Genomic DNA, 26,810 nt, shown 5'->3' with positions numbered 1-26,810 from the left:
ACCACCCTAACACACTTCCTATCCCCAGGACTATTAACGAGAACTTTTCCAGTCTACAGGATGATCCCTCCATTGGGGCCCTCTTTTCTGACTGCCCCATCATCTCATATCGCCGACCACTTAATCTGCGTAACCTTCTTGTTCACAGCTCCCTTGACCGCCCTCAGCAACCATCCAACACCAGGCACTTTTCCTTGCAACAGAGCTCGCTGTATCACCTGCAAGTACATATCTAACACCACACTCATTCAGGGCCCCTCAGGACAATTCCGGATCACCCAGATGGCATCTTGTACCTCCAGCAACCTTATTTACTATATCTTCTGCAGTAAATGCTTTTTTTGTAAATAGCAGTTTTATGTTACTGTACATTCACTGTCTTTTCTGCACTTATATTTTGCAGGTAATATTAAACCTTGCTACCTAATGAAATATATGAAGAAATACAGAACGGTTGCAAAATATATCTGGTAAAACAAAACCTGCTGAAGCATATAAGGCCAAGACTCAGGATGCAGGTGCTTTTCTGTTGGATACAGGAGTGAGAATAAAACAACATTTCTACACATGACAGTGCAGTTTTTTTCATTTTTTGCAGTGATCAGAGCATTGTACTGAATATTTATATTCTGGCCTTTTAATGGCCCTGCAACATTTCCCGTCCACATTTAACAAAAAATCTATTACTTGAAATGGAAAGGGAAGTGTCAGAATTTACTGAAATTGTACTGCAAAAGTCAGAATGTGGCATACATGACCATCCATAAAGTGAATTCAAAAATATGAGTGCGTGCTATGCAGAGTTAGAATGATAGTTAAGAATATCTGTGCTCAAGAAAGGTTAAATTGAAAATAACCAGGAAGAACTACAGTATGAGGTTCAGCCGCAGTATCTAAAATACACGGTGCTTATTTTTTCTCCACACTGAATAATTAATACAAGTGTATATCAAAATATTTAGGATATTTACCACAAAATGCACTTCATTTCAATACAAGGTACTCAACCACATAAAATAAGAATTAATTGATATTATATTGTATATAATTGTATATCTGCATCCTTAATAAATCATGTCGTTGATGTTGCCCATGAAATCACTTATTATTTCAAGCTTCCTACCATTGCTCAGAGGCACAGACATGAATAACTACTCCAGTGTCAGCTCCTATATAATCCCAAAAGGCTGGACTACAGCAGCAGATATTTAACAGGCCTAGGTTTCCTGGATACTCTTCAATGAGAGATTGCCGGAAGCCATCCAAATGTGGTTGACGCGAGCAGCAGCTAAATAATTCATAGAATACGAAAGGAGGAAAAAAAAGGACATGGTCACTTTACTGGCCAAAAGCAAATGGAAGCACTGTGGCCAATAAATAATAGAAGCCAATCTCAAAAGAAAGACATTACATGCCAAGACCTCCCCCCTGTGAAAGATGCTTGTGGAAAGGTTCATACTTTATAGCTGCTGCCTGGGTTAGTGCAATAATGTGTTTCAGAGAAGGGAAAGCAGACCTGGGACACAGACAAGAGCTATACATTGATAAGCTTGTGGAATGTGATACTGGGTGACCGTAGTGGTTACTCAAAACAGAGTGGGTCCTGTGACCCATAGACACTCAAAGGGTTGCAGTTCAAATGCGTATTTTTTTTCTTTAAAACATAAATGTTAATATGTTGAACCTACTGCCTAGCTATGGGGCATCTTCATGAGTATAAATGATGTTTTGTGTAAAAATCAACTGATGTTTTTGCTTTTATTGTTGTTGTTTCCAAAACTAATCAGAGATGCTTTTTTTTATCTGGAAGTTTTTTTTTTATATTACAGCTAGAAATCTAAATCTCACCTACAGTATGTTCATTCAATTTCCTGTTTCCCTCCCATTCACAGAAGCACTATACTTGGGAAATGGATGTACATTCCCTGATAATTAGGTTTTTGTGCTTTGTTATAAAATATAATGGTGTCTCTTAAAAGATAAAGTGTCTATTTCTCACATGGCATAAAAGCACGTAATGACCAAATTGCTCTACCAATCTCGCAATAACTGGCTCTCCAGTCAGTAGTCCGGCAGAATTGTATTTCATCTTTTATAATTGGCAAGAAAATATTAAAAAGGGAAAAAAAGAAACGTAAAACTACTGTAACATTTGTGATAGCAATACTTTTGTGGCAAGAAACTGAAAGCTAATGGATAATCCATTTGCTCCATAATCATAAACAAAGATATTTGAGTAGGAGGCACTTTTGAGGTGGTACATTTATCCATTACCAATAGTTATCCATTCAGAAATTAGTACTACAAGTTCATGTAGGTTGATTCCTTAGTAACGCAGATCCTTCAGTTAATACTGGACAGCCCTCAAACAGCTGAAAAAAGTAGTTCTTATTTGCATAATCTTCAAAAGCATAACTGATGTAGCCTGAGCTGACATGGTTTAATTAATTTCAGATCCCACCAAACGCAACACAGTTTACCCCCTCTATTTTTGTGCTTAATCCTAAACTTATTTTGACAGCGAAAGCCTCCCTTGCAATTTAAACTACTGTTTTAATAGTAAAAGGGGTATCAAGCTAATCTTGATAAATGCTGTGGCATTGCTTTTACAAGAGGACAATTTCAACACTAGGATAAAACAGACCTTTGTGATCAACAAACAAGTTATGATCACCATTTTCATGCCTCATACTAATCAATCCAGCGGAGTATGTGAAATAAAACAATTATTATCTAAACAGAGTATTTATATATGTTAAACAGTCATTTATATAAGGGAGGAGAAGATTAATGCAGGCTCATGTCTCTCAATGTACTCTGTAAGGTATTTTATAGGTTCCATACATTGTTGAGTCTTCATATCTAGAGCTATGTATTTGTAGTCAACCTCTATCAATCTATTCCTCCCTATTTAAAGGCCTTTGTGCCTGGAGGTACAACATAGGCCCAATATTGTCCCTGTCAAGTAGGAATTGGAGGTACATTTGTCTTTCACTGATTAAACATGGACTGAACATACTGGGTCAACTCAAGCCATGTGCAGGCTTCTGGTAAATCATGTTTACTGCAGGTTGAAACAGTATTTAGATGCCAGGAATACATGTTCACACCACTACAATGTGGAAGAGAGTGGATATCGCACTTTTAAAAATCCTTTTAAGTTTAGAGTAAGAAATGTATTGGGGTTCCCACAAGTTCTGCTCAAATATTGTCCGACTATGTTCAACCAATAAGATATACAGTAATAGTCTGAGGCTGTGTGTGCTGCTGTCCTACATTGCTCTAACACACTGGGGGAGCTGCACAGTCATTTCAGAGTTGAGTGAATATACAAATTCTCATCCTGGGAATTCATATGATGCTGGAGTTTGAGACTATACTACTTACAACCTAAGTACAGCTTTAGGATATTGCCACACACAAAACATATGCTTATTGTAATTTCTAAAGCTTTGTAGCTCAAGAAAGTTTTAAGATGTGCAACATTTCACTTTTGCAATTTATAAGGTATGAGGAATATGTGTGATTAATGCATGTCAACATACCACAATATCATGACAAATGCAAGAGATGCTTGGATACATTTTGTAACAAAAAGATGCATTTTCTGGTTAAATTTGCCCAGTTATATTGTTACAGCCTTTAACAAACTGAAAACGTGGCTGGAATAAGCATGAAGACAAAAGCTTTGTCCTGGTACTGTGACCCTTGCACTACCTTACAAGACATTTAAAACATTTAGAATTTACCTCCCAAAAAATAAAGAAACCTTCCCATGTATGCTACAGTACCTTTACATGGTAGCATTTCAGGGAGTATTTTTATATAAAATAACGTCATACATTTTGCCTTTTTGACATTTACGCAGACAAAACTAATATTCAAAAACAAAGTTGCCAGTTTTTGCCAACTAACTTTCACTGTTATAAAATGAAGTCGGTACCCTGCCTACTCAGGACTAAATCTTTTCTACTTATATATTTTTTTAGTACACCTCCACCCTCCAAACATAATTCAAAATCGCAGAATCAGAAAGTGGTTGGCGAACAGTTGCTTTTCAGTCACCCTACCGTGTGTGAACAGGCTCCTATAGTGTGTAAACAGTTGAGGCCACTGGTATTCAGCAAGGCTGGCCACTGTGTGTGTTGTCAAAGCATCTGATCGGTAAGCAAAGGTCACGGCTCTCTGTGAAGTTGTATAATATTGGAGTCTAGCAAATGAAACAGGCTGCAGTTATATAATTGCTAATTTATTAATAATTGCTTACACTTACAGTACATAGCAAATTCTGGACACCGCACTCAAAGTGCTTTACAGGTCATGGGGACTCCACCACCACCAATGTGCAGCCCCCACCTGCATGATGTGACGGTGGCCATAGTGCGCCAGTATACTCACCACACACCAGCTTTCAGTGGGGAGAAGAATAGAGTGATGAAGCCAGTTCATAGATGGGGATTAGTAGGAAGGCTAGTCTACTCTGGAAGAGGGCCATGTACAGTACAACACTATTCTTAGAGTAGAGTATATGGAAAGGGGAATTTAACTCCATGTGAGAGCTTGCACGTGGCATCTTATGGTGGGTGTGCAAATGGCATGGACCCGCGTGGCTCAACGTCCCTCGGTATGAGCCACCCCACGCAGCATCACATAATAGTGGAGGATTAGGGCAACAGGCTGCAGTTCACATACTAACAACAGTCACCCTACTGTTAATTTCACTTCATATTTGTTTGTAATAGTAGTGACCACAGCAGTTAGCTATTTAATTTTCAAAACACATCACTTTCAATAACAACTTATCCAACTTAGGGTCATAGTAGCCCAGAGCCCACCATGGGAAGCATTGGGCACAAGGCAGAATACACCCTGTAAAGGATGCCAGTCCATTACAGGGCACACAGACACAAACACTCATACTCCCACCAGGGCCATTTTTACAAAAGCCAATTAATTTACCAATATGGTTTTCTACTACTACTGTGGGAGAAAAACAGTGCACCTGAAGCCAAACTTACAGTACATGAACATAAGAAAAACATATAAACTCCACACAGATAGCACCCAGGGCCACAGCACTGTGAGGCAGAAATGTTAACTACTGCACCACTGTGCAGCCCTGTTATTTTTTCATTCATAATTTCTAGATGGTAACAAATATACCGTATATGTGTACATATATGTACATATGCATTTTCTCTCTAGCTTCTCTGTTACTGTACATGTAATAACATTTTGAAGACTATAATAGTAAAGGTCCTGTACTGTATAAGAATATTATTCTATTCTATACACTATATAAAATAGCTAAATCATTTTATAAACTCATATACTGTAAGGTAATAGTACTAAATAGTAAGGAAACCAAAAGCATTTCAGTTTCTTTTGAACACTTAAAACACCTTTTGGTTCAAAAGACCATTTAGTTAAAAACAAGGCCTTCTTCTCCAGCATAATAAATTGCAGCCTGAATCATGGCACTGAAACTATTGGTTTCATTGTCGGCTGTAAATGCCTGAACATTCTCACCTGCATTTCTTCATTCCCATACATACTGTATCTGCTGGAACTCAATCGCTGAATTCTGGATTCATCAGAGAAGAGTAGTTTGGTCCAGAACTCCACAGAATTGTGAAGCAATAGTTCTTGAATATCACCACATTATATGTGCTGTCATAAACAAAGGTTTCCTTCCTAGTCACATACTGTATCTTTAATAGCCAAGCTTGTATGCTGTCTGACAAATTTTATCTTTGATAATACATGCCTTTTCTGCAACATTCATTACACTCTGACAAGGGTTTTTGTAAACATGTCCAAACAGTGCCCTTTTGTCACATGATAAGGCTTGCTAGGCATCTGGGGTGTTGCTTGGCAGCTGTAATGCCATTGTCATTAAACTAGCTGAGGATGTCCATTTGAAAGGTCAAAAGCTCATGTAATGTCTCTCTCAGTCTGGGTGCATTCAGTGACCTATTTCCCCACTCTGGTTAAGGGTGAAATATCAAAAGTGCCGACTGTGTGTGGCATTCCAATCGCAGAACTAATGTTTCTGCAATTCGGGCTCTGGAACCGACCTTGATGTTATACGAAACCTGAATTTTCCAGTATTGCTTCGGAAGAAAGAAGAACAAGAGAACAGACAAAAAATCAGATGAAAAAAAAAGTAAAATAGTTCAAGAATTTTTTTAAGAGCGAGAAAGCATCTGATAAAGGCGGCTTTTTGAACTAAAGTCATCTAGCCATATACTGTACCTTTCAATCAGAACATTTTCTGCAAAGACTTCCAATTTTTGTTCTAGCTCAGTTTTGTACTAATTAATTAAACTAATATTGGATTCTTTACCCCCCTTTGATAAAAGCAAGCATTGGAATAGAGCTGTTGCATACTGCTCTCCACAGGTATCGGCCTTCAGGTTTGTGTCAGTCATGGCTGTAATTGAAAACTACAGATGCCGTCTTAGTGGGCTGTACATACAGCAAACATATGCTGCCCTCCAGTCGTGCATGGAACAGAAGGCACATATTAGGATTATAATTAAGTCTAAATGTATTCCTTCTATTAGTATGCAAAACAGTTGAGCCCTACAAAAATTGCAGCTGCTAAAATTGCACTGTGAACAATTCTTAATCGAACACTGTTGGTCCCTGGTCTTCAGAACATTATGCAACTGCAATGTTTAAACAGTGGAATTCTAGAAAAGACTGAAATCTCATCTAAACTACATGTAATTCCTTATAACTACATAGAAGAGACACTATATAATTCAATTTTAAAGCGTCAATATTTTAACTGGTATAACATGCATTTATTATTACTACTTCTAGTGGCAGTAACAATATTTTCTAAGCAATGATTCATATTTTACAGTGAAAAGAAACACATTTGCTTCAAGGTAAATAAATCTGATAGGGTTTTGTTTACCTAAAAAATACTATTAAAATTACTAATACTTCATACAACTAAAATACCTAACATATACTGCAGATAATACACCTAAAACATAATATAAAATGAAGATGTGATTTCTGGCATTCTGGCAGTGATCCAAGTGAAATTTTAATTTAATGATCAGATTTCTTAAGAGTATCAGCTTTACTTCTGCAATAAATACCTTTATTTATAGAAAAAAAAGTGATTCACTGAAACTGTTCTACTTTGGTACTTTACTGCAGAGGAAAGTAAATACAAGTTACTTTTGCATTACACACAGTAGACTACATCATTTTCTTCCATTGTTGGATCATTTTATTTCTTGTTCTTGAAACAAAGACGGTTAATGCCCCAAGTTATGGAGAATCCAGCTAATGAATCTTTAATTCACCACATTCACTAATATCGGGATTTCTGAGTAAGCTGCCAGAGATACTGATGATGTGTAATCCATTTTACTGCACTGTCTGGTTCACAGCTATTTTTAGAGATTTCAGAAATATGAAAGGCAGCCCTCTGGCAATCAGTGGAACACCACACCAAGCTGAGGCAATACAGAAACTCCTAGTATCCTGGGATGCTTCTGGTGAGTAAAGATGGGTGGCACTATTGAACCGAAAAAACAGTTTTAGTCCAGGGACTTCTGTTTGGTAAATTAAGAGCTGTGATTATTTATAAACACTTGTAAATCCTTTTAAGGCACCTACTGTACCATCATCACTGTCATGATCAGTGAGACCTGTTTTGAAAACTCTTTGGTCTTCATGCTTGAAATTCACTAGCTGAATGAAAGACTTTACAAAGACAAAGGTGTATTTATTCTGAAATCAACTAATGAGTAGTTAAAGTAATTTTGTTTACCTAAACTGATTCAGGTTGGCCACAGTAAAGGGTTTGAATATTTAATCATGGCTTTCCTATTCAATAGTAATTTTTTAATTTCATTCTTTTTCTTTTGCTTTGAATGTATATACAGTAATAAGTGTAGTTTGTCTACATCACAGATGTAGACAAACACAGTGTTCTCTGGGTTTTGGTTTTACCTGAGAAGTCAATTAAAAAATCTGACTAGTTTCTTAATTAGACAGATAAAGGATTGTTCCTGGGGTTTTTTACAGTTGATTACTAAAAAAATGCACTTCAGTTAAAGCACAGCTCAAATATAGAACAGCTTAGCATTAACACTTATGCCGTCAAATTAAATAATTAGACCACCAACGTAAGTAACTAAGAGCTTGAGTGGAAAAAAAAAATCCAGAAGACTGTGGGCTCTTCAGGAGCACCCCTGGTCTACATTATTGACTGGCCACCTTTACCATTAATGCTCACTGTAATGTTAGAGATGTCAACTAAGTGATTTTCTCGATGGATAAGAACACCTTGAATTTGCTACTAAAATGGACAGTTGCAGATAATGTAGTCATTACTTCCAGTGAATTCTGTAATGTATGATAGGCATAAAAAAGTCTAGCAATACCATATTTAAATGGATTTATGGCTCTCATTAAACTGATAAAAATAGCGCTATTTAAAAAAAGATTAAGTACAAGGACAAAGTTTTATGCTTATGGCTTTTACATGCTGAAAGGTCTTTTTATGAATCTTTTTAATTTAGTTTCCAAAATCCCAGATAAAGAACTTCTCCAGCACAAAATACCCTGAGGTTCCCTTTTAAATGTGTTTTACAGTGATACAGGAACTGTAGGTCAAAGAGGACACAATAGGAGCTTGATAAGGTCTACAGTATGCATGTGGTTTGAAAAGTCATTAGTCTAATACTGTAATGCATGAGAATAGCATGTAATCAGGGACATAATGTTGTGATGCAAAGAAAATAGTTTAAATAGCTGGAAGAGCTATTCATATAGCACAATATATACACCTGTTTCTTATTTCAGAATTCCAAGGGAGACACCTATCTCTGTGGATATTAAGAACATCTGATGAGTACAGACGTTCAAAACACAAGCACATTTCCTTTAATGCACTGTCCACCATGCTCTCAATCTTATAGCATTTAGTATACCATTATCTCACTATGCCATCATATACTGTAGTATCAATAACCTGCACCTTATTTATTGTGGTTGCCCATACTGAATATTGCACTGGATTTTAGGTTCACTTTAAGTTATGTTATTAATAAATATAACAATATTATTTTTGCATATAAGATAAGATAAGATTACTTTATTAGCCATATACAATTTATCGCATTAGTAATTTGTCTTTTCGCATACCCCAGCTTGCTCTCCATGAGACACACAGGCACACAGACAGGGAGAGTGAAGTTTGGTGTCAGAGTGCAGGGTCAGCCATTTATACGGCGCCCCTGGAGCAGCTGGGGTTAAGGGCCTTGCTCAGGGGCCCAAAGGAGAAGGATTCCTCTGCCGGCCGCAGGTATATGGTTTACGCTGCATGTAGCTGTTTGTCAGATGGATCTATTTGTTTTTTTGTTAACTAACTTATTAACAGATATGTTGATTGTTTTTGTAATGTTCCCTAATAATTATTTATAAATACCCCTGATGAACGAGTTACAATACACATCAAATAACCGAAACAATCAAAAGTGTTTATGATTTCCCCTATCGTTACAAAAACGCCAGGACCTGTAGATGGAAAATTACACCAAAAGATAATAGATCCTCCATAATATTATAAGGAGGTTTCAGCGTTTTCTCAACATGAGCACTAGACATATGAAGGCAATGTATGTCCAAAAACCTCACTTTTAGCTCAAAAAATGTCAGGCAATTTGCTTTATTTTGAGTCCAACCTCAGAAGAGCCTTCTTCCTTGCAACACAGCTATGCCATTGTTACAAGCAGCTTAAAATGGTACTTCTTGACACTGTGTATCCTAAACGTGGAGATCTCCATCTGCTGCCTTTGGATTTACGGTTCTCACCCATGGTGGCAACACATACTTGTGTCCTGTTTCTAGCAAGTTTGACACTATACCAGTAACCTAAACTTTCTTAAAATGGACTCTACAGCAGAAAGAGGTAGAGGTAAATATTTTGTGGATTGTTGAGTGCTACACTATCTGCATTGCTTGAATGTTCTCTCTCGTTTTCATGTGGTTTTCCTCTGGGTGCTCTGTTTTCCTCCCACTGTCCAAAGACTTACTGGTACTGTAGGTTAAATGTCTTCTGGGAAAATTGACCCTGGTGTGAGTGTGAGTGTGTGTATGTCTATGTCTGTGTGTCTGTACTGGCATTCCATCCAGGGTGTACCCCGCCTTGTGCCAGAATAGGCTCCATCTCCCACGTGACCCTGAACTAGATAAAAGTTGGACGGAAGATCCAAAAGTTGGATGGAAGATAAATATGACATTATGCTCTGTGCAAAGCTAAAATGATTACAGCACAAAAAAACCTTATCCAATCCAAAATGTATTCTCATTATATGATACTTTTGCTCCTATTACATTATGATTGAATCTGGGGGGCAGCGTATAACTTTAAACTAATACTAAAGCTTTTCTACCACTAAAATACATTTTAGTCACAGTCTTAAACACACAGATAAATAAACATTACTAACACATGAGTAACTGTTTACCCAGAATAACGTGCAAAGAGAAAGCAAAGAAAACTTTAGGAAAAAGTAAAAAATAACGTTCTTTCTGTGGCAAATTCTCTATACTATTCTCTGTTCTTTTGTTCAGCGTAATGAAGGGCTTTTTTGCCACTACCTGTGCTATCATCTGCCAGAGGCCAAAGTAAACTGATTGAGAAAAAGCTTTTTGTTGGTAATCTGCTGCCATTCTACATTTTATAGCATTCCATCAGAAAGGAGGCTTATGTCAAACAAAGATGCATGAAACAAGTATTCAATTATTAAGAAAGTGTTTTCTTAGAAAGAGTTAGAAAGACACCAAGGTGATTAACACGAATTCCTCATGAACAGCAGCAAGAGTCTATATTGATTAACCAGCACTATGTGGGAAGATATGAAGGAAACTGACTCATGGGGTGAGAGAATAAAGGAATCCCTCCAATATACCCACATTTTCACGCTTTACTAATCTAAACGATTTAGTAAAATCGGGGATTTTCCCTTTTGTATGTAATTGGAATTTGCATAAGAATAAAACCAGTACATTTCCACCAATCAATCATTGTTAACTCACATTGTTATTTTACGCAGCAAAATGAATACAAATTGTAACCAAGCCAAGTACAGTAATTGTTTTATGCATTCTAATGTGAAGCCACAAAATCAATGTTAACATATCTATTTTTAATTGCATAACATGACATTGTATTGTGTCCATATCCAGGACAAATTACAGGGGGTATAGAAAGTCACCACCCCCTTTCAAAATGTTCAACATTTGTTGCCCTAGAGCCAAAAAAGAAGACAAATATATTCAGACTTTTTCCAGTTTTATTTACAAATTGTACTTTGCAACATCCAAGTGAAAAAAGAAAGCAAAATTTCTGAAAAAAATCAAATAAAAAGTGGAATAACTGGGTTGGATAAGAGAACATGATTGGTGGCAGCAAATTTTGCTTGAATTACAGCCTTGAGTCGGTTTGGATACATCTCTACCAACTTTACACACCTAGAGGGAGGAATATTTGCCCATTCCTCCTTACAGAATTGTTCAAGCTCAAAGTGCGTGGTGACTGCTGATGGACTGCCCTCTTCAAGTCATTCCAAAGATGTTCGATGGGATTTAGGTCGGGACTCCGACTAGGACACTCAAGGACATTCACCTTCCATTCCCTCAGCCACTGTACGGTTGCTTAGGTGGTTTGTTTTTGGTTTCATTTTGAAAGGTGAACCATCTTCCCATTTTCAACTTCCTGGCTGCAGGTTTCTTTAAGAATTTGCCTATATTTTGCACCATCCATCTTCCCCTCTATCCTGACAAGTGCCCCAGTCCCAGCTGAAGTGAAACCCCCCCACAACAGGATGCTGCCACCACCGTGCTTTACTGCAGGAATGGTGTTCTTTGGATGGTAAGAGGAATTGGGTTTTCGCCAGACGTAGTGTTTTGCATTGAGGCCAAAAAGTTTGATGTTGGTCTCATCTGACCACAGCATCTTTAAGGTGATTTTAGCAAAACATAAACAAGTCCTGATGTGGCTTTTTTTAAAACAGACCACATTTGTGTAGCATTTGTGATGTTGTTGTCACATGCACACAATGACCAGTCTTTGCCATAAAGGCCTGTAGCTCATTCAAAGCTGCCATCGGCCTCTTGGTAGCCTCTCTGATCAGTCTCCTCCTTGCTCGGTCATCCAGTTTGGAGGGACAGCCTGATCTAAGCAAGGTCTGGGTGGTGCCATACGCCTTCCACTTCTTAATGATGGTCTTGACTGTGCTCCATGGGACACTTAAAGCCTTTGAAATCTTTTTATACCCATCTCCTGACTTGCACCTTTCCACAACTTTATCTCAAAGTTCTTTTGAAAGCATCTTTCTGCCCACTATGGATACTTGCTTTAAAACGCACTTCCAAGCACAGAAATCTTCTAAAACCAGCAGCTTTGATTCAGAACTAATCAAAGGCACCACAACTGATCACAGTTGGGAGCCAGTTAGTTTGTTGTGTGATCTGTAAGGTGACGGGTTATACCTGAGCAAGTTTGCAAATGCAATTGTAAGGGGGGTGTTCACTTATCTAATTAATACTGTTGTAATATAAGTTAATTTGCAGATTTTAGAATTTTATTTTCACTTGCCCAATGTGGGCTACTGTGTGTAAAACTGGAACGAGCCTAATTTATTATTTATTTTATCTTCATAGTGTCATACAACAAAAGGTACACATTTTGAAAGGGGGTGGTGACTTTTCATATCCACTGTATATATTCCATGGGCTCTTTTTGGAACTGAGAAGGCTGTCAAGCTTTGACAAAGAAAGGAATAGATGAAATTTGCCCTGTGTGGCACAATACATGTTTAAAGTTAATGACTCTCCTTCGGATTTATCATTACTGCTCCCTGATGGAAGGATTCTGTTCTTGTTACTCCTGGCTTAAGAAAAATGTTTTCTGTTAACACTGTACAGTGCTCAGAAAAATAAAATCAGGTCACCAGTTTTTTCAAGGAACTGCAGAAATGCCAAAGAATTTTGCTACAATTCTAGTAAACATGGTATGTGTTGATTTGATACTGATTCTATTTTGCAACATGAAAGACAAAGAAAACCAATAACCAGCAATTGCGGGTTGGTTCACATCTGTCATTCCTTCCAGAAGAGCCAAATAACAGGTTAAATAAAAATGTCATGTACAGTACCTCAAGAAATTACTAACCTCAATTACCACATGCATACAAACATTTTATGACTCAGAAGGAAACCCAGCTATGTTGAATTACACAAGGGATAGATTCAGAGCATTTCACATAGTATTTTTATCAATATGTCCCTACAGTATACAGTATTTCTAAATAATCAGGATTTAGAAAACAGTGAAAATAGTACAGAAACTCTGTATTTAACCTCATCCTAGACAACATTATATGAAGCTAGTTCCCTCTCCTGGTATCACGACCTATCTAGATATTATTTATAATTATCGCTCAACTGTTAGGATCTATAGTGTAGGTGGAAGGGGAGAGTGAAGGTTTGGAGTTGCTGCTGATGCTTATTGAAGTCATCTCCACTGTAGCTTTCAGACAATATTTTAAGAGACCTCAGCTAGACACTTGGGGGATAGTGAAGAGTTTCAGATGTTGTTCTGTTATCTCTGGAGAAAATAAAATGCTTAAAATACATAGAACCTGAGGCAGTAAGGAAACTGTGACTGTACTGTCATACATAACATTCAAAAATCTGCTAGGACGTTTTTCTTTTTGAGGTGTTGTGAGGGATATAGTGATATTGTTTTTCTGTGTTTTGTTGTTATTTTGTACCGTTTCTCCCCCACAAAATTGTATTTTCAATCGCAAAATCAGAAAGGAAAAGATGCATCCAGCCACACACATGTCCTTTCTCAGCTTGTGTTGTCCAGGTTAGGCTCCTGATTACATGAGCAGATCTAGTAAGGGAATTTGATTTAAATTTGATTTTTTATTTAATTTTTGATTAGTAAAGAGAGACTTTATTATCTGCAGCTAGAGATGTGTTGTCAATTTTAAAACTGCTACTATAAACATAAAAAAGTTTGTATATTGTTATCAAAAATGTACTTTCTTTCACTGTGACCTACTGTTCAGTGATTTATAAAGAGGAGAGATATGCACTGCTAGGCCAGGATTCATGGTAAAGCATCATTTTTAGATACTGTATATGCCAGATTATACCAGATGACTCTCACACACGCCCAAATTCAGTCCATATAAAAAAGGTTTCAGACTGTCTAAAGAGTACATTTCTATTCTATATTTTCTCAAATGTATAAAGTTTTAAACAGTTGTTTTTTTGCAAAAGCTGCCACAGAAGTTACATCAGAGTTTGAAATGACATTCAAATATCAGATGAACTGGGCAAATTGTACTGTATAAGGGGCAAATGCAGACATGTCTTCAATAAGTGAACACTTAATAGCATAATATAGCTATTATATTATATATAAGAGATATATCTTATATAGCATACTGTCAAAGACAATGGATTACCTTGGGCAAAGGGTGATTGTGTCATGACCTCCTTTTTTTAACTTTTCACAAATAAATATCATATCTTAGATACTTACACATAGATCACAACAGTTTGGAATGGACTGTATGCACAGACATCTCCAAATGATGAACATTTGTGTTTTGATCAACACACCAATTATACCAAAATCTTAATCTAACCTTTACCCACTTTAAACCATTTTAGGCATGTGCACTTCCTAACTAGCTACATCCTACCAGTTATTTTTCATTGATGTACCATATTTACTTTGCTCATTAAAATAGGACACTACCCATTTACATCTCTACAGTGTTTTGTGTGTACCACGTACAACCAGAGCAGATACTTTATAGCTTTATAGGCCATGCCATTACATGCCAGTATACAGGCTGCATCATCAGATCAATAAAATCAGAAGAGACACAAAAGGGTCATTACTTACTTCGGGTGTGTAAATCTGTCAACAAGAGACACCTTCTCTACGAGGTCCCCCCCAACGTTTCGCACCAAATCGTAGAAGTCATTTTCTGCATAACCCTCAGATGGAAGCCAGAATGAAATGTCATTGATTAATGGTGGATACTTGCTCAGTGACTGGAAAGACAAAAAACAAAGAGAAGAGGTTTGGCTTTAGAAAATCAAAGGAAAAAAGCTTCTCTATTTCATACATTGATGTCTGACTGCAGGGACCCTCCTGAAAAATGAGCATCTAAGATTAGTTTATTTCGAGACAATTACTTCGACACAATAATATTTTCTTTTGCGAAAGGCTGTTCACAGCCTTATTTTCACTGTTTCTCCCTCATTTCACACCAAATGCATCTGAATTTAACTTTTCTGTTTGGAATAAAACCAATTTCCACTAGAATTGAATGCTTATTCCAGACAAATATGACTCATCTGTAAAGACATCCCTATTATTACAAGTTTGGTAAATACTTGTCATTATTTCCCACCAGTGCCAACAAATTTTTAGTTCAACGTTGAGCTTGAAGTAATCCTTCAAATACAAATTCCTATGACTTTTATCAACTCAGCTGCTTAATTGACTTCCGGTTTTCTAATTCTCATTGCACTAAAGAACAATTTCATAAAGCGATTCAGCTCCTTTATTATGAAAGCATTATGAAATACATTTCAAACCAGGAAACTTTCTGTTTGCCTTTCTTCAGTTCCAGTGAATAGACTAAAGCAAGGTGCATTAAGATTGCAATAAATACTTTTTTTATTTCAGATTATTGATTTTATTTTTACTTTTTCCCTGTATATAACCAAAACTCTTTTCAAAATAAGACCAATTTAAATCTTATAGTCTCTCTTCTGTTTACTTTATAATTCAGATAAAAGTATCCCATCATTCCATATCGCAAACAGGCCCAGCTATTACATGTATAAAGTAATTAAGTTTATACATTAATTCATTAATTGACCTTCAAGTTGACTTCCTGATGCAGCTACCCACCTGAACAACATGTATAAAATATATTATTATATCACAGATGATGTACTGTATGTAACAAATTCTAAAGGTTATGAGCTTAGACTAAACTATCAACTACAGTTTAATGACTGCTTTAAAAAAACTTCATTATTTCATACCTGCTCAAAACTTAACTGAATTTTCACCACAGCAGTCTTGGTAAATTTCATGCATAAAAAGAAACTGAATCATTTGGTTTAATAAAACCCCCCATTAAAAATATACTTGATACTTAATAAAAGGAAGTGTCTGGCGATAAAAAAATATAATTAATGATGCATTGTGGGTTACAGAAAAAGGCAAAAGCTGTAATGGACAGTTTAAGCTCAATTACTCTGATTAAGGGTAAGCAGGAAGAAGAGTTCTTCATAGTCAGCTTTTTTTGTGTGTGGAACCTATTTTTATTTTCTAACTTTTGGCCATTCACGTTAAAGAAATACGAAGAGAAAGTCACATGTGTAGAGGAATTTAAAGGCTAACACTTTCACTAGTATTTTCGTGTAGAATTACAATTTTTCTGTAAGAGTTCAAGTATCTGTTCTCATTTTACGTGTGTAAATTTTAATTTCCATGCAAATCTGTCAATCCCTTTTTATCCAACATACAGGGTCACGGAGGTGCCAGAGCCTAATCTGGCAAGCAAAAAGACAGTCACACACTCACACCAGGGCCTATTTTCCCAGAATCCCACTAACCTACCAATATATCTGAGGACTGTGGGAGGAGTTCGGAACACCCAGAGGAAACCCACATAAACAGGGGGAGATATAAAAACTACACACAGACAGCACCTCAGAAATTGAACCCAGAGCCCTAGCTCTGTGAAGCAGCAATGCTAACCATTGTGCCTCTGTCACAATACCATGTAGTGCAGTATATACAATTGTATTTTCCTGGTCAGTGTGATAAAGTAATTAAATTATTTCTCTGACTTAAGTCCAAATTTGTATTACTGAGGTATTGTTCACCTTGTTTTATGGCCTCCATTTTGAATCAGAAGATAGTGAATAGTGCATTTTGTTTAGTTTCACTGTCATGTTCAACAACTATATTTTTCCTGGCTATGTGTCACACAAAGCAGCAACCAAGGTACTCCTAAAATCTGTCAGACATTGTCACAAGAACCTTCTAGATCAAAACAAGTTGTACTGCACAAAAAATCAAGTTGCCTGACACCTTGCATTACGTTATTCATCCTGTGCAAAAAAGATTTTCTTCAAAAGTTTTTGTATTGAAGTCTCCCCCGATTTTGCTACCTGTAGATACCATACGATACAGACTGGCAGAGGGAAATGTGTTTTTTTAGATCACACATAGATCACAGTGGGAGTGAAGTTAGGCCCAACAGTATCAAAGGTAATTTGTTTGAGAGAACAGCAATCATTCAGGACAAGAGTGAACCTACAAATATTGACAATTGTGAGAGGTGTTGCCTTTTCTGTTACCCCATAATTTCATCAACACCGTACATTCCACCTGCTTAATGTAGACTGTTGATAATGTTTTAGTGTGGATGATTTACCTGTTTATCTAACATATCTAAGCATAAGGTGTAAGGTGGAACCACACTCTTGACAGAACAGTCCTGGCATGCACACACACAGTTATTTTGAAATCCAAAACCTTAATTCTAAGCAATTGCAGAACTAAAGCTTACACTGCCTTCTCTTCCAGACTGTTCAATGACACACACAATGGTAATAAAAACCATATTTTGTGTTTATAACCAAACTCAAGGTGAATGCTTTACATCACAAGGCTGCCACTGTAACTTAGTAGGCTCTGAAAAAAAAATGCATAAAACATTGAGCATTATATCAATCATTCTATAGTTTGTTGCCATGTCACCATAAAATACCTTCAAATATAAATGCCATTTTGACACACTTATACTATGTACACTAAACTACTGTATATATGAATACTTAACTATTTATATTACCGCCAAAGAAATTAGGAAAAGAAAGCTAGACGTTTTGCTACACAGTGAAGCAATTTTTAAATTTTGTCATCAGATCAAAATGAATGATATGTGCAATATCCAATATCATATACTCTGAATTGTGGGGTACCTCCATGCATACATTTAAAAATATTTGACCAAAAACATGTTTTGTATTCAACCTAGTGATTTCAAGAGACCATATGTATTGGGACATATTCTCTGTAAATTTCAGAAAGCCAAGGTCAGTTTTTGGTTGCATATGCCTTTAAGGCAATAACTGCATAAAATCTTTGATCCTCTGAGTTAACTCCTTGTAAATTATTTGCGATGCTTTGCCAAGCTTTTGGTGCCACTTTGAGTCCAACCTTCATTTTTGTTCAGCATATAAAATTCATGCTCAGTTTGATTTCAATCTGGAAATTGACTTGGCTAGTCTAAGATTTTCAATTTTTTTCTGTGAAGTCCTCTACACTTATTTGGACAATGCAAGGGCCAGGAGATTCAAGAATGAATCCACTTGCTGATTTAGCTGGATCTCACAAGCTGGCGGGCAAAAATGAAACTACAAAGTTCCAAGCAGAAACCGGAAATGAGGTCAGACAGACTTAAAGAGAAGTCGGGGAAACAAGCAGTGTTCAAAACACAGTTAAAAAAACTCTTCTTGAAACAATAGTAAAGATTCGGAATTCACTAGTTCTGAGTGGAAGCAAAATAGTAGTTGGTACAGTATATAATCGGGGGCTGTTCAATTCCAAACTCCAGGGAAATGTTTTCATGTAAGACGACAGAAAAAAAGTAAAATATGTGCATTTGCAAAGAAATAGTGAAAACACCCACAAAAACGATCAAGATACTAACTTTACAAGAGACCTTGTAGGTTTAGCAGTGGTTTGTGCTAAGGTTGCATGCTTTACTTTATGTTTAGGTATGGAGTGTGGAGGCAGCTCTCTTCCCCATGATAGTCACAAACACCAAGATGACAAAAGTACATATTGTTAATGTGTTTCCTTGTTTTACGTAACTAAACTCTTGCCAAGCAGATTTCCCTCATGTGCCTTTGAGGATATTTAGGGATCTGTGAGCTAAGGGACTTCCTCAATCAGGGCTGTCACATCCTGAGAGCATCACTTCTTTTAGCTGCAACACTGAACTGCTAAATAACCTGCTTGCCATCTGTGAAAGAGAAATACAGGTGCTGCAGGAATCAACAGAATGTTCATAATGTGGTTTCACAATAAATAAACCAAAATAAAAATAAACTCAAACTATTAGTACTGTCATATGAGAAGGGGGTCATATATAGACATGCCAACTACACTGTTCTGGAGACAATTATACCGGAGCACTTGTTTCTTTCACCCTTTTGTGAAACTCTGCTTCACTGTGGGTTCTAAAACTCTTAGTATTACAGCAGTGGGTGTCAGTATGTAAGTAATTGTAACAAGAGTTTGAGCCTTAGAGCATACTAAAGTGTCTAAAAATGCAGCTATAATTGCTCTCAAGACACCAGACCTTCTCACCATCCACTGCTTAATAAATGTTTCAATTCAAAGTAATACAACCAGAGCAAAAGTCTAACCCCTTAAGAACTTTTATCAAGTATTACCACATATTCCCAGAGTTTTTCACTGGAATATGTCTAAATTGCACTAATTTCCAGTGGCAGATATAGTAGTAACTGTCTACAAATCAAGTACTGCACAACGTAGAAAATCTGTACTATCTACACTAACACTGTAAATCTAGTATGGAGTGTAGATCTTCAGAAAATAATTTTACTTGCCTATTACTTTTTGGCAAATCATAGAAGTATTGCTCTAAGCACAAAAATGTAGAGGCTAATATACTGTAGTATGTTGCTAATACAGCAAAAACCAATAACCAAAAATGTGAATGTATCCAACTTCACCCAGTTAAAGGAACATTACAGGTACAGCTCACAAGAATTGTAACATCAGCCAGTGATATCAGTAGCTTTCCAAATGTTGGAATGAGGCAATAGTCAGACAGGTTTGGCAGAACAGAGATTGAGTCAAATTATTTGCACCTGCATTTTCTGAAACAGTACATTTTGGAAAGTCATGCAAAACTGTAGGACCTGTGGGGATGGTTGACATTATTAAAGACAGACAGTAGGTCAACAATACCCCCGGGCAAGGCACAACAGTGAATTTGTGTGACTGAGTAATCTGCTTTCAAAACAAAACCTTGGGATATCCATCAGGCCACACTAATGAAACAAATCAATAGAATGATCAACAAATCAGCAAATGGCTAATTATGTATAATAAAGAGACAATTATGACCATTATACAATGGATATGTTTAAAGAGAACAAGGCAGGGATGTGAATGGATCAAAGCTTTTGTGTCTGGGAAAATACTTGGAACTAGTCTACAAAATGAAGAAAAATTAAGGTTTAATGGAACAAAAGTACCTTTCAGGGGCATGGGGAAGCATATTTGAAAACATAAGAGGTGTAATACTATTTAAAAAAAATCGAATAACCTTGCTTGGTGACCCACCAAGCTGTGTTAGTGATTTCATTGATAATCCTCACATGCAGCTTAAGTTGAACTGAAGAGAGTGCTGCTGACATAGCCCTTTGGCTGGAGGTGCTTTCCAAAGTGATTTACTGTACTGTACCTGTGGAATGAGAACGAGGCACTGGACTGCCAGGCTGGTGTCAGAGGCTGCACAATGGATAACACTGCACCTGGGCCCATGTACTGTAAATACCGCGCCAGCTCTGTTGCATCTCCTCCTGTTCATCAGTCAGTCATTCCAGCAAGTCTAGGAAGCTAATCCCTGTACCTAATTCTCAAATTAAAAGTAAGGCAGCTCTGATTACACTCAAAAAAAGACAAGAGATGGGACAGAAGGCTTGGAAAAGTCCGAAATTACAGCATTTCTATGAGGTCTGGATTCTTAATTTTCACTAAATTTTGCACATTACTTAAAATATGTTCAGTTAACAAAATACTGAGAAAGTTCCTAAAATATCAGTTGATATCATAACATATTTTTAGAAGATTTAGAAAAATGTGCTGTATAGCCACTAAAAAAGACAAAACAGGAAAACTAACATAGAAAATGAAGAGTAATAATCCGGTTTCATATCAGCCACTCATATTTGTTGTTCTCTTTTAATCCATAATTAAGTTACTGCTTGAACAGAAAAAAATGGGAAAACAACATCAATGCAGCTAACAACTGTTTTGTTTTAAATTGAGCCCTTCAAAAGTGCAATTTCTCGTTTTAACTAAACTATTGTGGATACGTATTATTTTTTAAATCAATATTCAACAACATAATATAAAATAACAATTAAACTCTTATATAATGTATTCCATCAAAACAGCGGGTTTGGAATTAATCCTTGTTTAAGGGATTAATTCTATATGATATAAATATAAGGTACATACAAAGGCATTTTACAGATTTATTTAGCTACTGGGAGGCAGTTTGAAATGAAAAGTATGGAAGAATGCTAAGACAAGGATGTGTCCATGTGGCCATGCTGATCAATATGGGGGTGTCACTGAGTAAGTGTAGTGTGTACTGTATATCATCTCGAACATTCTGTCAAGCTGCCTGTCCGATGTGCCCAAGCATTGCCAAATGAAAAACCATGCATCCATTTTCTAACCACTTCATGCCATTCGGGTGCAAGGAAGTGCCCAACCTAGACAGAACAGCAGTCCATTGCAGGGCACACACACAGACACAAACACGCACACCCACACCAGGGCCAATTTTCCCAGGAGCCAATGATCTACCAGGATGTCTTTGGACAAACGTGAGGAGAACACACAAACTCCACACAGATAGCACCCCAAGAATTGAACCCAGGGCCCCAGCACTGCAAGGAAACAATGTTGACCACTGTGTCACCATGCCACCTACTAAGTTGAACCATAAACACACAAATTAAGAGTCTGTAAATCGATAACAACTTGTAGCCTCTGTTTCCTCTCTGTTAATAAATTCTTGGGCCAAGTACATTGATTACTTTGAATCCATACCACCTGCAATTTGAGTCTTTTATGAAGAAATTCTTCAACAGCTTTCTAAAAATCAGAATACACCCTATAAAATGCTCTATGCACACTATTATTATTATTATTATTATTATTATTATTATTATTATTATTATTATATGCATTCCTGCCATTGCTTGTTCAAAGAACTGTAAAATTCTACAGATGATACAGTATTATCTATCTTTTCTAAATCCATGATCAAACTTCTTTTCAAGTTAAGTTCTATTTATTGCTTTAATAACCTTGCATGTAATACAAGTCACACTTTTAATGGACGGTCATAACACTGGCAATATTCAAATTAGTGGCTATTACCACTATCTCGACATACTGTACTGCTGAAAGAGTTTTGTTAATGGCCTATGAATTATATCTCTTGTTTTCTTAAGGACAATAATTAGAACCATCATGTTCTGAAGACTTGTTCATATGAACTTTTTCTGGATCGTGTAACACTTCTTCTATGATATTATTATTTAATAGAAAACTCTGTTTACTTGGCCTGAGGCATACTGTATGCTTCTTCCCTGGTAAATACTTGACTGAAATATTCATTTAATACATACAATTGCACCATTATCTAAATGTTTCCCATTTTATCTTTCAGATGCTTCACTTAATCTTTTAGTGTTATTTATTATTTATTTTATCATACACTGCAATAATCCTTTCCTTCTCTCTTGGCATTTCAAATATAATTTTAATCTGTGCTTGCAGATCATTATACTGTATATCTGTATCACAAATGTCCTGCCTCTGATATTCTTTTACTCTATGTGGAATAAAAGGATTCTCTGCTTTAAGCGGTATCTCTTTAAACTCTTTCCATCCATTCTCTACTGATGTCATATCTATTCAATTCCAGTTTATGTCTCTTATGACCTGTCCCAACTTTTTTCCAGAAATTTCAAACATTGCTCTGATTCTCTTCCTGTACATTTTGCTCTGGATTCTACCTGGACATTTTCAAAGTACAGTACATATCAAAGCATATATATTTTGACCATAGTCCCCTAATAGATCTCTTACCCATGTCTTTCTCACTCTTTCCTGATAGTTTGAAAAGACTGCATCAATACAGCAAAAATAATAAGGAACAATAAATGGTCTCTAATGAATAAGGTTCAGTTTTAATACAAAATGTGATGCTTTTTCCCTGAAACTTCAAGGCATCTCTTTAAACAGAAACATTCCTAGAAACTCTATTACAATACTTTTTGTTTTCATCTGTAGTTCAGCTGAGAAATGAGGACAGATTGCTGTGTACTTACTATTTTTGACAAATAATAAGTGGTAATAAAAATGTCTCCAACTCTTTTCATTATATTCGTTTGAACAGAAATAGTATTGATAATGTAATTAAACTGACTGTCACCCCTAGATCATATATTTCTCCAATTAGTTTTCCTTGGAGATCTACAGTAGGAAGAAAAACTGGCATAAATCCTGCTTCTTTCATAGGGGGGCAGTACACACATCCCTCCCAGCACACTGTTACTGGTCACGCTCCATTTCAGGCAAAGCAGGGACAATGAAACAGGAGAGTTAAAAGGGGCTGACATCCAATAGCACAACGTGCGAGGAGAGCCTTTCACTGGCTGAGTCGACAGGGCGGGCTGTGGGGAGGGCCAGCAAGGACTGAATTACACAGCCACGGACAATAAACGTGAAAGGGAGGCGGTGGGGAATGGGATTGGACACAACAGCTCTATTTGTGGGCTGTGAATTGCTTCAGGGGACGGAGGAACATGTAAAACGAGGTCTGCCAGCTGAGCTGTGGTGTAGCAGGGCGATATTTCATGAGCTTTCCTCACAGGTCGACACTAAGCCAATGATTTTTGTTTTCATTTCTCCGTAATAAATAACACACCACACAATCCTATCCAGGGGGCCCTGTACTGTATATCACAGTCAAAGCCAGAGGAGACTGCCACTGGATTGCCACTTCTTCTGTTTCAACACCACTCCAGGGAGGTCCAACCTAATCTTTTCCAGCTCAGGTAGATGACCGATTACATAATTAATAATAGTAAAATACAGGAGGCGTTAATATAACACAATAAATTGCATTCTTCAATATTTCATCATCTATTAGTTTTAAAGGGAAAGATCCAGTAGAATGTTGAAATGTACTGCATGGGTCATGGTCGCAAAGAAAAAAAAAACTATTTGGTACCTTTTTGTTTCTATTTAACACGATATAAACATAGTAACTCATCCACGTTTAGGTATATACAGTATTAATCGTCAATATATTACTAACTGGTAAAAGTAAACCATGTTAACACTTTAAAATTATTTTATTTCACAAGGCAAGAGAATACATTCTACACCAGGAAACTCCTACACCAAAAAGTCAGCCCTATAAACCCTGTATTTATCCAGCAGAAGATTTTTTAAGAATTGACTTGTTCAAACTAATGAACTGGAGTGTACCCAGTTGTACAGAGAAGCATGTGAGTGAAGTATCTTGCGCAAGAATATAAATGCAGTGTTCCACCTGGGATATGAACCACAATCTGTCTCGTAAGCTGCCAGTTAGAAGTCTAGAGTTGAGGTGCCTATTTTCATCCCTGTAACACTCCAGTAATTATCTGCACAATAAGACTTTTTGCCTTATAAGTGTACTTGCTTTCTTTTAAGAAGCACAGTTTTAATCTCACAAAAATGTCAAACTACAAGGAATTCTCAATTAAATGAGTTTCGGAATCGCCGTTTTCTGAGGTACTTTTGGACAGCTTGGTGGTGCAGTGTTCAGTATTTGCTGCCTTGCAGGTCATCAGTTAGAAAGGTTTTGCATGTTTTGTCACAAATCTGATGGCAAACACCAATCTGTGATGTTATCCACAAATACATAGTTTTGAGTAAGTCAGACATCCCCATAAGAAAACGTTTTAATATAAAATTCAGTAGTTTCACGTAATTATTTAGAACCTGAAGAAACTAAGGAAATAAACCTTTATGACAATGCTTTGTTCACCTAACAGTTCTTGACATTAAATGTACAGTAAGTGGTGAAACATCAAAATACAGAATTTTCATTACTGCTTATTTCAAAGTGCAATTGTGAGATAGGCATGTTTCTCTGTGCCTTTTACACTTCACAGCATATTCTTTGTGCAAAGGAGGAACCTATTGAGTTAAAACAAATTTAACGACAACTTGTATTCTACTCAGATCCATATCGGTGATGGCAAAATGTCACAGGCAGGGAGCTCTGTTTCACTTTTATTTCTCACTTTCACTATTCTGAGGCGCCAGTGCAATTCAGAAACTCATAAGAGCTCTGAGCTCAGACAATGGACCTGTTTTTGCATGGGATTGTGGTAAGTGGTCTGAAGATATTATGTTTCTGCCACCTGGAAATAGTTTTACAGTCCATTTAAATGGGAGTGTTCTATAATACAGCTTTAAAAAGGGTGAAAGGAAATGAAGGCAATGCAATGCAACCACCACTTAACCATTATACATACAATTAGAAAGCAATAATAGCTAAGAATCAATTTTCCAGTAGCCTGGGGGCTTATTCTGAGCACAGCCTCTATCTTGGTAGGAGAAACTATACGATGAAGACATGTAACTCCATTAGCTCGATGGGTGCTCAGAATTTTGCCTTAAGCAATGCGTGATTCATTGGTGGTTTACTCTTTGTGGTGCAATGTCTTACTTGAAACAGAGTCTCTCTTTAACACTGTGGATATTAGGTTCTCAGATCCACTGGTGGCTACAATTCTTTCTTCACTATCAGCCAGTTTTCTCGAAGGACGATTATCTAATGAGTGTTAATCCAGTCATTAGGTTTAAATATTAACACTGAGAAAGAGCACAGATGGACATTGTATTGATTTCTTATTAGTTTAGTTTAAATGGTATATATACTGTAGCACAGAGTTAGAATGTGTTCAGTACATATCATTACTACTCTGCACTTAGCTCTAAGCCTTAGAATAGATCGGAATACAGCAGCAGAACTGTAACTGATCTGATAACATCTTCACAAATACACAATAAAGGCAGTGGTCAGTATGAGGTGGCGAAACCAGTCAAAGAACATAAAAGGTCATATAAGACCAAGATAAGCTTGGTCCTGGAGTGGCCAAGGATTAGCCAGTAATTCCAATGGTTCTGAGGCACACAAAAAATGATCAGGAGGACTTATATTCTCTTGGAGAGCATCCAGGGCACAAAGCCTTAATGGCAGGAAGCTGAATTCACAAGAGAAACTCTCCATCGCAATGCGGAGCTGGTGTCTGTGGTCGTATAGAAAAGAGAAAAATAGGAACAGAGTCAAGAAAGTCAAGAAAAGGGAAAGAGCCCAGAAACCTGACACGGAGAAATATTCTGCGATAAGCTTCCCAAACCTCTAGAAAAACACAGTGAAACACTGAAGCAGTATGAAAATAATTATTGTGAGCTAAGGAGACAGGTGGGGCTGTGATCTTGCAAGGCTCATGTGACTGACTTTCTTCTAAACGCTCTGTGGAGGGGAGGTGACTGGTGGTCATGACCGCATTCTGCCTGAAAGGGAACTGCAGTTCACACTGAATACTGCAGTGTTGAAATATGGCAACATAAAATGCCCAACTGCAGCCCCCGTCAAGATACTTCGGAGTTGCAGCTACTTCACCTTCACGCCCAATTATGACTATTGGAAACATGGGCTCCTCAGAGTATGCAGCATTCTGCTAATTACTCATTTTTAAAGACATTTTTCTTGCTCTTAACAGTTATTCATAGACCTGAGTAACTGAAAAAAAAAATAGTCTGCATTGTGAGGCTAACAATCTGTGCCTGTGGCTGGAAGGCTGTCGGTTCGTATCCCAGA

General features: G+C 36.9%; 1 protein-coding gene across 3 annotated transcripts in view; it reads right to left on the bottom strand.

Annotated features, from left to right (window-relative positions):
• Positions 1 to 26,810, bottom strand: part of fars2 (phenylalanyl-tRNA synthetase 2, mitochondrial) — a 192,858-nt gene that overhangs the window by 56,970 nt on the left and 109,078 nt on the right. For all 3 annotated transcript variants that reach the window (XM_088643636.1, XM_088643638.1, XM_088643637.1), the window contains one exon: positions 14,960 to 15,111. In XM_088643636.1, coding sequence (XP_088499762.1) covers positions 14,960 to 15,111 — 152 coding nt within the window. The remainder of the gene's footprint in view (positions 1 to 14,959; positions 15,112 to 26,810) is intronic.

This window comes from Lepisosteus platostomus, chromosome 8 (assembly GCF_059453375.1).
Source record: "Lepisosteus platostomus isolate fLepPlt1 chromosome 8, fLepPlt1.hap1, whole genome shotgun sequence".
NCBI classification, from domain to species: domain Eukaryota; kingdom Metazoa; phylum Chordata; class Actinopteri; order Semionotiformes; family Lepisosteidae; genus Lepisosteus; species Lepisosteus platostomus.
The sequence above is the reverse complement of the archived record's forward strand: the minus strand, read 5'-3'. Positions and strand labels throughout refer to the sequence as shown.